Source organism: Lepidochelys kempii, chromosome 3 (assembly GCF_965140265.1).
Source record: "Lepidochelys kempii isolate rLepKem1 chromosome 3, rLepKem1.hap2, whole genome shotgun sequence".
Classification (NCBI taxonomy): Eukaryota; Metazoa; Chordata; order Testudines; family Cheloniidae; genus Lepidochelys; species Lepidochelys kempii.
Window position 1 is genome coordinate 182,450,398 of NC_133258.1, and position 12,118 is coordinate 182,462,515.

A 12,118-nucleotide genomic window follows, 5' to 3' on the forward strand; every position below is an offset into this window, starting at 1 on the left:
ACACCTCCACTGCAGCACGAGATTTATACAGAGGTGGGAATTTTTGCACCTCATGTTTTAAATAAAGGTATATTAGCATGACATAAATATCCTAAAAATAAAGCAATTGCTTTTTATGGTTGTGATAGATAGATAAGGGAAACTCAATATAATACTTAGATTTTCAATAAGTTTTTGACAAGGTTCACATCAGAGACTAATGACTGAGGTAAACAGTCAAATAAGAGGAAAAATAGTATGCCTGCTAGAAAGCAGTTTTTTTGAGTATGAATAAAATGGTAGATTTTTCTCTCTAGTATATGTGCACACTCTGATCCAAACAGTGTTTCTATAGATAAATTAATGTGTGTAAGAGTTTGTGTATATAAAATATATATGCACTTGATTCTGTTTTAAGTTACACTGGTGTAAAGTAAGATGAACTCCATTCAGATGAATGGAGATATACCAGAGAAAAACTGGGGTCAGATGTGACTCAGGCCTATATGTTTCTGTGTATGTACATCCCCCAACACACACGCCATACCATGTACATGAAGAAGATATCCATGACAAATTGCAGGGTCCCATGATAAATGAATTTATCATGCTCATTTGACCACCTTACTGGTTCACTACTCACGAAGGGCCTGATTCAAAGTCCATTGACATCAGTGGAAAGATTTCCATTGACTAAGGTATGTTTGGATTAGGTTCTAAGGCCTTGATCCTACACTCATTGAAGTCAGTGGCAAAACTCCCCCTGGATTTAAAGGTGCAGAATCAGAGCCTAACTCATCTCTCTATGAATATTTAACATCCCAAAACTCAGAGCAGCTTCAAATACCCATCTTTTGGGAGGCGGGTGTGTGTGTGTGTGTGTGTGTGTGAAGAAACTGCTACAGAAATGTTTCCTCCATCTCCTTCCAAATATGGAATTCCCCCTCCCAAAATTACTCATGCTCAAAGCCCAGAATGGCTAGGATTCAGTCTTGGGTTAGCAATAGCTGGTATATGCATAAAAGTGTCATGACTTAAAAATCCAAAAACTTACAGTCCCACAGGGCCAAAAATGGGAGAAGTGATTCTGATATTTTACAGGCCTGATATTTTCGCATTCCTGAGCACTCAGAAAACGGACCCTATAACCTTGGAAAGGACAGATTCCCAACTTCCTAATGGGCCCAGCACTCACCCCTAGCCCCTGGAAAGTGGGTTTTAGCCCACGAAAGCTTACGCTCAAATAAATTTGTTAGTCTCTAAGGTGCCACAAGTACTCCTTGTTCTTTTTTTTTTTTTTTTAACTTGCCATCCTTATGCACAAGAAAACTGTTTTAGGGCATTGTAAAAGGTCCCTTGCAATGCTATACTAATACATAGTGTGTATACATGTTGTGTACATGTAATATGGAAGCATGGGAGTGTATGTGCACAGGCACATATTGCTGCATTGTTTTGAAAAAATGCACATTGTCTCAGCTCAGTATTTACTGTTTGTGGTATTTGTGGTTTTCACTATACTCACTATATGTGTCGGTTTCACTATATGGGAAACACTACAGGATGTTTAATGATTGTGGGCAGTGAATGCCCAATTTTTTAACATCATCCAGTCTGTACAGTAGTATAGAAATGAGTTGGACACGAATATTGTGAAAGAGAGATTTCCAGATTTGCATATGTTGTAAACAATGACAAGCAATGCGATCACAAAAGTATTATTTATATGATTGGACCAGCAGGTAAGAAATGTGGTTCACTGTACACAAATGTAAGTTAATTAGAATGGGAGCAATGAATTAATCTAGGGAATATGTGCTAAATGGAACAATCACTGATCAGGGTAAAAATCTGACATTGTAGAAAAATCACTGAAACAGTTATGCTTTAAAAAATTTAGATAATGTACTAATTTGTATTAGTAGAGATATCGTTGTTTTTTTTAAATGATTCTATATAAGATCCTTGTGAGTCTCTTATCTTGAGTCCCATGTGCAGTCCATTCCTCAGAAGATCTTGTTCAAAGAAGATTTATATTTCCTTGAACAGCCCTGAGCAACAAAGTTAGTGCTAGAAATGAGCAGCCCAAATTGCTGAGAGAGGTTCATGGAGATAGGCTTATTCTCAGTGGAACAGAGTAGACATGTGAATGACCAGTCAACATTATGGATAGGATTAAGGAAGCTGATAAAGGTAAATAGTTTGATGTAATTCTAATCATGGAGCAGTTCAAAGAGCACTCTCTGGTGCTACCATGAATCCCTGTCATTATAACACTGTGCCTGTACTTTCCCCTTCACCCCTCATCTTCCTACTCCTCTTTCCTGTCATGGAGGGAAGATCTCACTTCCCCTTCAGTCTCTTAAGGAGAAAAAAAAAGTATCTTTTTAGGAGAATCCCACCCACTGACTTGTGATGAAAGAAAAAGATTGTACCCAAAGCATGAACTGAATAAATAGCCAGTACGCCTCATGCCTCAGCATCACAACGTCCTGGTCCCAGCCTCAGTGTAGCAGAGACTGTAGATTCTGTGGGCCACCCCTTCCATAAGCTGCAGTGAAAAGGGCCTGATCCTTTCCCTTTGAATATGATGGCAAAGCTCCCATTGACTTCAGTGGTGCAAAGTCCACATGCCGGGGGCTTCTGCTCCAGCAGAAGTGAGAGCTGTAAATGTGACACTGCACCCCGTATTCTTCATAGTGATATTAGTATGATATAATTATGATGTATTTTATATAAGATAAGGCATGTGAGGGGTCATTGGAAAGGTTATGATTTCCTGAACATGATTATCCTATGTGTGTGCATGTATCATTTTTGTATCCAAAGTTATGAATATTCACTATGTATCTATTTCAAATATAGCTATTCCTGGGCAATGTCCACTAAGCAAAATGCTCCTCAGTCTAGATGGCTGGCTGGGAAGGGCCCATTCAGATTAATGAGCCATTAGGAAGAAATAATAGGCCTTAGGAAAAGCTTAGCTCCCATCTGGTGAGCTTTCCTGTGAACGCTCCAAACAGCCCATGGGGGATGGCTCCTGGGACTCTACAGAGACACTTGACCAGGTCACCTGGTGCTGGACTCCATCTTGGGATGTCAGTATTTTTCCACTGACTGGCGTGGGAACCAAGCTTTGAAATAAACAAAGGGATCCCACCATATGCAAAATCTATATAAGGCAGGGGAGTGACATCATCTAGGTTCTTCACTGACTCCCCACCCAAGAAGACTCCCGGAAACACCCGAGGAGCAAAGACTGAACTGGGGAAAATGTTGGACCCAGGCTAAAGGGATATTTAGCCTGTGAATGAAACACCTGGGGATTCCAAGCTATAAGCAAGTACAGCTTGCCCCTAAAGAATCTGCAGCCTGCTTGTATCATCACTTAGGGCGAGAATCAGCTATTCATATCCAATCTATTTAGTATGTTAAGCTCAGTTTTCTTTATTTGCTAGCTAATCTGCTTTGATCTGTTTGCTATCCCGTATAGTCACTTAAAATCTATCTTTTGTAGTTAATTTTTTTTCTTTATCTAAACCAGTACATGGAAATCATAACTCAGGGGCAGAAAGCTGTTGCATATTCCTCTCCATATTGAGGGAGAGGGCAAATTTTATGGGCTTAACTCTGTACAGTTTCCTGTGCAGTGCAAGACGGCATAATTTTGGGTTTGTACTCCAGAGGGTGTGTGTGCCTGAGGAGCTGGGAGGTACCCTAGCTGCAAAGAGCCTGCCTGCATGTAACTGCAGCTGGGTGTATCCCTACCTGTATGCATGCTGATAAAAGTGCAGGCTGAAGCCTGGAGGGTGTGGCAGCTTGTCACAGCAGTACAGTGTAAGAGAGAGCCACGGCGGGTGGGTCAGGAGTGGCTCAGTGGGACCCCAGTTCCCGGTGGCAACCTGGGGGGAACTTGCCACAGAAAGCATGGAACTTCTTACTTCAATCTGTTAACACTGGTAGGCGATTCAGAAACTTGAGGCCCTAAATGTCAGTTAAGTTTAGGAGAAGAGAGGGGAATCAGGTTAAACCATTTCATACAAAAAATAATATAAAATAATTTTATATTATTTTATTTTATTTCATTTGACCAATCTGACTTGTTATGCTTTGTCTTATAATCACTTAAATCTACCTTTATAGTAAATAATTCTGTTTGTTTATTCTACCTGAAGCAGTGCCTTTGGTTTGCAGTGTTTCAGAGACTCCCCTTGGGAGAATAAGCCTGGTACATATCAATTTCTTTGTTAAATTGACGAACTTATATAAGCTTGCAGCATCCAGCGGGCATAACTGGACACTGCAAGACGGAGGTTCCCAGGGTTGTGTCTGGGACCGGAGATATTGGCTAGTGTCATTTGGTTGCGTGGCAGCATGCCAGAGGCTGTGCGTGAACAGCCCAGGAGTGGGGGTTCTCACAGCAGAGCAGGGTAAGGCTGCCTCCCAGAGTCAAGGATTGGAGTGGCCTAGCAGATCACCGGTCCAGTTAACACCAGAGTGGAACATCACAACCGTAAATTTGAGAAAACAGAACCTTGATTTGTTTCTATAGCAGCAGGGGACCAGAGTGGGGTGGCAGGTGGAAGAGCAGGAATCAGCAATTAAATATAGACAGGGTTTCACTTTAAGCTTGCTGGCCTCTTCCTAAAGTGTCTCTTAATCTTAACATTGTCGCTTTAAAATTCTGATTTATTATATGGATTTATATCCAGTGCCTTAAATGATAGATTCTTTCTCTCTCTCTATTTCTCTCTTTCTTCATCTCAGGATTTTTCTTATTGAATGCACTAACACAAATTCACTGTCACTTTAAGTATTCTCTTTGATGTATGCTAAGAACTGGAATCCCAGTACATCCTGAAGAAATCAGGTGGCAACCTCCAGGGGCCTATCAGTTACAACATACAGATTCTTCCCCTCAGAATGAGCCCTGTTGTATAATATTGCATAGCTGGAGGAATGAAGAATTCAGTATAAATATATTCACTGTGTGGTGTACCCACATGAAAAACCCTTCCTCTGCAGGACTATTGATTAGATTGGTTTCATTTTAAAGAACTAAACAAGCAGGTGGTTATTACTAAGACACTTACCCTGAAGATGTTCCTTGACTGGGTTGTTTATATGTGAAAATGCATGAACATCTGTGCCAACAAAAATGCATGAACATATTTACTAACATTCTGGCTTCAGAAAGAGGGATGCAGGAGCTTGCTTTTAATGCATAAATAAATAACCCTTCTCCTAGTCAGCCTCCTTTCCTCAGCTTCTGCCCATATCAATAGCTCTGCCAACTCTTGCCTTATTTTTCTGGTTTCTGTTCTGTTGCTTCCCTGTTTACTTCTTTCACAAATGGTCAAAGTTTACAACATGGTCAGCACCACTTAGGGTTTGGCCCCAAACAGACTTTAGTCTTTCCAGCTTTGACCATATATCGGTTTTCTTTTTTGTATCCCATAATTCCCTGCACTGGCTACCATGGCACTTCCTTTGATACAAAAGATTCTGAAATATAAAAGATACCAAGTTAATTTATGTATGCAGTGTTTCTGTAGCCATGTCAGTCCCAGGATATTAGAGAGACAAGGTTGATGAGGTAATATCTTTTGTTGAATCAACTTCTGTTACTGAGAAAGACAAGCTTTCAGCCTGAGAAAGAGCTCCATTTGGCTAGAAAGCTTGTCTCTTTCACTCACAGAAGTTGGTCCAATAAAAGATACTACCTCTCCCACCTTGTCTAATCAAGCTAATTTGTCGACAGTAACTTTCTACAGAATTTTACCACATACAAAAACTATTAATGCAACCCCTAGTGACCATTTTACCATGCTACCAAGATTTAAAGGCTATCACTTAGTTGTAAGAGCAAAATAATCTGGTAAGATATCACCTGAAGAAGGAAACACAGAATCACTGGAAATTATTTGCCCGTATGTTCAAAGGATGTTTTGTAGAATAAAAAGTTCTCTGTGGTTGAGGGCAAGTTCTGGATGAACCAGGCAGATGGTTCTGATCTCCACTCACCTAACTGATCAGTCATCCTTCCCTGTTTATATAAACTAGTCTTTTAAGGAGGTCATTGCTGATAATGTACCTTTGAATTTGTCACTGCCCACATGTCCTGTTCCAGTCCAATTTACAGGAACATACTGCTACAGTAATGTCGGTTATCTGCCATTTAGATTGTCCTCAGGCTCTAAAACAAGTGAAATGCTTACATATATTATCTCTATGTATCTTTATATATATGCAACAGGATGGAAGCCATTTTGCAGGTTTTAGACACTATTGACTGATCACAAGTTCTCCTAACAACATAATGTAAGCTCCAACTGTGTCACCATCCTCTGTTATATCCTTGGGGGCAGCATTTTTAAGAAGAAATCACCTGGAACACAGAGAGCTGTAAACTTTAAAAGCAGCCATTTATTACCACACACTGAACTGACCAAATCAGCCAAAACTGGCTGGGCTATCCCCTAATAATCTAACTCAGTTGGCATAGCAACAACAAGATTTTATTACCACGACAACCATATACATAACATATTCCTCAACCCTTAACGAGAACATTCCCTAAATAAAACAAACACCAAACTAGAGAAGGAAGGTACACTGCCCCCGTTCCCGGCTAAACCCTGGGGGTTATTTTGCCCAGTAACTGTGGGTTCGCCCTAGATAAAGATCCAGACATTGAGGAGGCCTCCTGTCTCTAGGCCCTGGTCTACACCTGGACTTTCGGTCTAATTTAGCAGCGTTAAATCGATGTAAACCTGCACCCGTCCACACGATGAAGACCTTTATTTTGACTTAAAGGGCTCTTAAAATCAATTTCCATACTCCATCCCTGACAAGTGGATTAGCGCCGAAATCGGCCTTGCCGGGTCGAATTTGGGGTACTGTGGACACAATTCGACGGTATTGGCCTCCGGGAGCTATCCCAGAGTGCTCCATTCTGACTGCTCTGGACAGCACTCTCAACTCAGATGCACTGGCCAGGTAGACAGGAAAATAACTGCGAACTTTTGAATCTCATTTCCTGTTTGGCCAGTGTGGGAAGCTGCAGGTGACCATGCAGAGCTCATCAGCAGAGGAGACCATGATGGAGTCCCAGAATCGCAAAACTGGACTGAACGGGAGGTACGGGATCTGATCGCTGTATGGGGAGAGGAATCCGTGCTATCAGAACTCCGTTCCAGTTTTCGAAATGCCAAAACCTTTGTCAAAATCTCCCAGGGCATGAAGGACAGAGGCCATAACAGGGACCCGAAGCAATGCCGCGTGAAACTTAAGGAGCTGAGGCAAGCCTACCAGAAAACCAGAGAGGCGAATGGCCGCTCCGGGTCAGAGCCCCAAACATGCTGCTTCTATGATGAGCTGCATGCCATTTTAGGGGGTTCAGCCACCACTACCCCAGCCGTGTTGTTTGACTCCTTCAATGGAGATGGAGGCAACACGGAAGCAGGTTTTGGGGACGAAGAAGATGATGATGATGATGATGAGGTTGTAGATAGCTCACAGCAAGCAAGTGGAGAAACTGCTTTTCCCGACAGCCAGGAACTGTTTCTCACCCTGGACCTGGAGCCAGTACCCCCCGAACCCACCCAAGGCTGCCTCCTGGACCCGGCAGGCGGAGAAGGGACCTCCGGTGAGTGTACCTTTTAAAATACTATACATGGTTTAAAAGCAAGCATGTGAAAGGATTACTTTGCCCTGGCATTTGCGGCTCTCCTGGATGTACTCCCAAAGCCTTTGCAAAAGGTTTCTGGGGAGGGCAGCCTTATTGCGTCCTTCATGGTAGGACACTTTACCACTCCAGGCCAGTAACACGTACTCGGGAATCATTGTACAACAAAGCATTGCAGTGTATGTTTGTTGGTGTTCAAAGAACGTCTGTTCTTTATCTCTCTGTGTTATCCTCAGGAGAGTGAGATATCATTCATGGTCACCTGGTTGAAATAGGGTGCTTTTCTTCAGGGGACACTCAGAGGAGCCCGTTCCTGCTGGGCTGTTTGCCTGTGGCTGAACAGAAATGTTCCCCACTGTTAGCCATGGGGAGGGGGGAGGGTTGAGGGGGTAGCCACGCAGTGGGGGGAGGCAAAATGCGACCTTGTAACGAAAGCACATGTGCTATGTATGTAATGTTAACAGCAAGGTTTACCCTGAAAGAGCATAGCCACTGTTTTATAAAATGTGTCTTTTTAAATACCGCTGTCCCTTTTTTTTCCTCCACCAGCTGCATGTGTTTCAATGATCACAGGATCTTCTCCTTCCCAGAGGCTAGTGAAGATTAGAAGGCAAAAAACCCCACACTCGTGATGAAATGTTCTCTGAGCTCATTCTGTCCTCCCACACTGACAGAGCACAGACGAATGCGTGGAGGCAAATGATGTCAGAGTGCAGGAAAGCACAAAATGACCGGAAGGAGAGGTGGGGGGCTGAAGAGAGTAAGTGGCAGATTGAAGAGAGGGCTGAAGCTCAGATGTGGAGGCAGCGTGATGAGAGGAGGCAGGATTCAATGCTGAGGCTGCTGGAGGACCAAACCAGTATGCTCCAGTGTATGGTTGAGCTGCAGCAAAGGCAGCTGGAGCACAGACTGCCACTACAGCCCCTGTGTAACCAACTGCCCTCCTCCCCAAGTTCCATAGCCTCCACACCCAGACGCCCAAGAACGCGGTGGGGGGGGGCACCGGCCAACCAGCCACTCCGACACAGAGGATTGCCCAAAAAAAGAAGGCTGGCATTAAATAAATTTTAAAGTAGTAAACTTTTAAAGTGCTGTGTGGCATTTTCCTTCCCTCCTCCACCACCCCTCCTGGGCTACCTTGGTAGTCATCCCCCTGTTTGTGTGATGAATGAATAAAGAATGCATGAATGTGAAGCAACAATGACTTTATTGCCTCTGCAAGCAATGATCGAAGGGAGGAGGGGCGAGTGGTTAGCTTACAGGGAAGTAGAGTGAACCAAGGGGCGAGGGGTTTCATCAAGGAGAAACAAAGAGAACTTTCACACCGTAGCCTGGCCAGTCATGAAACTGGTTTTCAAAGCTTCTCTGATGCATACCGCGCCCTCCTGTGCTCTTCTAACCGCCCTGGTGTCTGGCTGCGCGTAACCAGCAGCCAGGCGATTTGCCTCAACCTCCCACCCCGCCATAAACATCTCCCCCTTACTCTCACAGATATTGTGGAGCACACAGCAAGCAGTAATAACAGTGGGAAAATAGGTTTCACTGAGGTCTAACCGAGTCAGTAAACTGCGCCAGTGCACTTTTAAATGTCCAAATGCACATTTTACCACCATTCTGCACTTGCTCAGCCTGTAGTTGAACAGTTCCTGACTACTGTCCAGGCTGCCTGTGTACGGCTTCATGAGCCATGGCATTAAGGGGTAGGCTGGGTCCCCAAGGATACATATAGGCATGTCAACATGCCCAACAGTTATTTTCTGGTCTGGGAATAAAGTCCCTTCCTGCAGCTTTTGAAACAGACCAGAGTTCCTGAAGATGCGAGCGTCATGTACCTTTCCCGGCCATCCCACGTTGATGTTGGTGAAACGTCCTTTGTGATCCACCAGAGCTTGCAGCACTATTGAAAAGTACCCCTTGCGGTTTATGTACTCGCCGGCTTGGTGCTCCGGTGCCAAGATAGGGATATGGGTTCTGTCTATGGCCCCACCACAGTCAGGGAATCCCATTGCAGCAAAGCCATCCACTATGACCTGCACATTTCCCAGGGTCACTACCCTTGATATCGGCATATCTTTGATTGCGTGGGCTACTTGCATCACAGCAGCCCCCACAGTAGATTTGCCCACTCCAAATTGATTCCCAACTGACCAGTAGCTGTCTGGTGTTGCAAGCTTCCACAGGGCTATCACCACTCGCTTCTCAACTGTGAAGGCTGCTCTCATCTTGGTATTCATGCGCTTCAGGGCAGGGGAAAGCAAGTCACAAAGTTCCATGGAAGTTCCCTTACGCATGCGAAAGTTTCGCAGCCACTGGGAATCGTCCCAGACCTGCAACACTATGCGGTTCCACCAGTCTGTGCTTGTTTCCCGAGCCCAGAATCGGCGTTCCACAGCATGAACCTGCTCCATTAGCACCATGATGCATGCATTGGCAGGGCCCATGCTTTCAGAGAAATCTGTGTCCATGTCCTGATCACTCACGTGACCGCGCTGACGTCGCCTCCTCGCCTGGTATCGCTCTGCCAGGTTCTGGCGCTGCATATGCTGCTGGATAATGCGTGTGGTGTTTAATGTGCTCCTAATTGCCAAAGTGAGCTGAGCAGCCTCCATGCTTGCCTTGGTCTGGCGTCCGCACAGAAAAAAGGCGCAGAACGATTGTCTGCCAATGCTCTGACAGAGGGAGGGGTGACTGATGACACGGCTTGCAGGGTTGGCTTACAGGGAGCTAAAATCAACAAAGGGGGTGGCTTTACATCAAGGAGTATTTCAGGCAGGACTTCACGGAGGGTTCCAATAAGAAATGGTGCACCTAAGTTATTGTTCTTATTGGAACATGGAGGTTAGTCTGGCCTCTGATTGATACATGGCTAGATTTACCTTGCTGCACCTACCTTGCAGTGTGACCTAGAGGAATGAGTCCCCTAGATGAGCCGGGGGGGGGGGGGGAGGAAGCAAATCTTTTACATCTTTGGCTGGCAGCAGACGATGCAGAAGGACTGCATGCCATCCACATCTCATGGCTGCCCAGCAGAAGATGATGCAATAGGACTGCTAGCAATCCGTATCGCCTGCCTGCTCACCATAAGACGGTTCAATAGGACTGACTGCAGGACTAAAGAGAATGACCTGGTCAAGTCACTCCAAATTTAGTCCCTGCGCCCATGTCTGCCCAGGCGCTCCTGGCCGACGTGGCCAGGAGCACCTCGGACATGACGATGACGGCTACCAGTCATATTGCACCGTCTGCTGCCACAAGGCAAGGGGTTGATGCTACTGTGTAGCAATGCCGTACCGCGTCTGCCAGCACCCAGGAGACATAGGGTGACGGTTACCTGAGCGGGCTCCATGCTTGCCGTGGTATGGCGTCTGCACAGGTAACTCAGGAAAAAAGGCGCGAAACGATTGTCTGCCCTTACTTTCACGGAGGGAGGGAGGGAACAGGGGCCTGACGATATGTACCCAGAACCACCCGCGACAATGTTTTAGCCCCATCAGGCATTGGGATCTCAACCCAGAATTCCAATGGGCAGCAGAGACTGCGGGAACTGTGGGATAGCCACCCACAGTGCAACGCTCCGGAAGTTGACTCTAGCCTCGGTACTGTGGAAGGACTCCGCCGAGTTAATGCACTTAATGCACTTAGAGCATTTTCTGTGGGGACACACACACTCAAATATATAAAACCGATTTCTAAAAAAACAACTTCTATAAATTCGACCTAATTCCGTAGTGTAGACATACCCTAGGTGGGTTACAGCAGACTTCTGGTGTTGTTGCACCCAAAAGTGTCTTGGGCGCAGGCCTTACAATGGGCGCAGGGTTCATAGGGCGAATGGGTGAGGATGTGGTATCAGCTCGTTCCAGGCAGTGGGGTATCTCTGCCGCCAGAAGTAATAGAGGGGGAAAGTCAGGAACAGATAACTCTTGATTTGGTGTCTTGCTGGAAGCGGTGAAGTCAGGCAACCCAATTGAAGATGTGTCCTGAGGACTGGTATGACCTGGCAACAGCTGATCTACATGTCGCCACCAGGTGAGATCCTCTGCAGTCCAGACTGTGTAGGAAACAGGTCCTGTTTGAGCGATGACAGTAGCAGGGACCAGAAGTATAATTCCGAGCCAAAACAGGCTGTCCTGGGCTAACGGTTCGGTCTTTTGCTCTGGGTGCACACCTGATGACTTGATTTTGCTGCTGATGTTGCACAGTTTGTTGGGGTTCAGAAGGTTTCAGCATATCAAAGCAAGTGCACAGCTGTCATCCCATCATTAGAAAGGCTGGGGATGCCTTGGTCGTAGCATGAGGTGTGTTTCTGTAGGATAGTAAAAAGGTGTCCAGGCGCTTTTGAATGGATAATTGTCCCCTTGTCAATTTCAAATCTTGTTTCATTGTCTGCACAAATCTTTCAGCTAATACATTGGTGGATGGATGATATAATGGTGAAGTGATGTGGTGCAT

General features: G+C 45.1%; 1 protein-coding gene across 33 annotated transcripts in view; it reads left to right on the top strand.

Moving 5' to 3' along the window:
• The window catches only part of NRXN1 (neurexin 1), a 1,248,790-nt gene that overhangs the window by 906,093 nt on the left and 330,579 nt on the right, over positions 1 to 12,118 (top strand). The window contains exon 20 of one of the 33 annotated variants that reach the window (XM_073339215.1): positions 4,747 to 5,175. The exons of the other annotated variants lie outside the window; for them this stretch is intronic. Within the exon in view, the coding sequence (XP_073195316.1) occupies positions 4,747 to 4,761 (15 nt within the window). The 3' untranslated portion in view covers positions 4,762 to 5,175. Of the gene's footprint in view, positions 1 to 4,746; positions 5,176 to 12,118 lie in introns of those variants that run through there. 33 annotated transcript variants of the gene reach the window in all.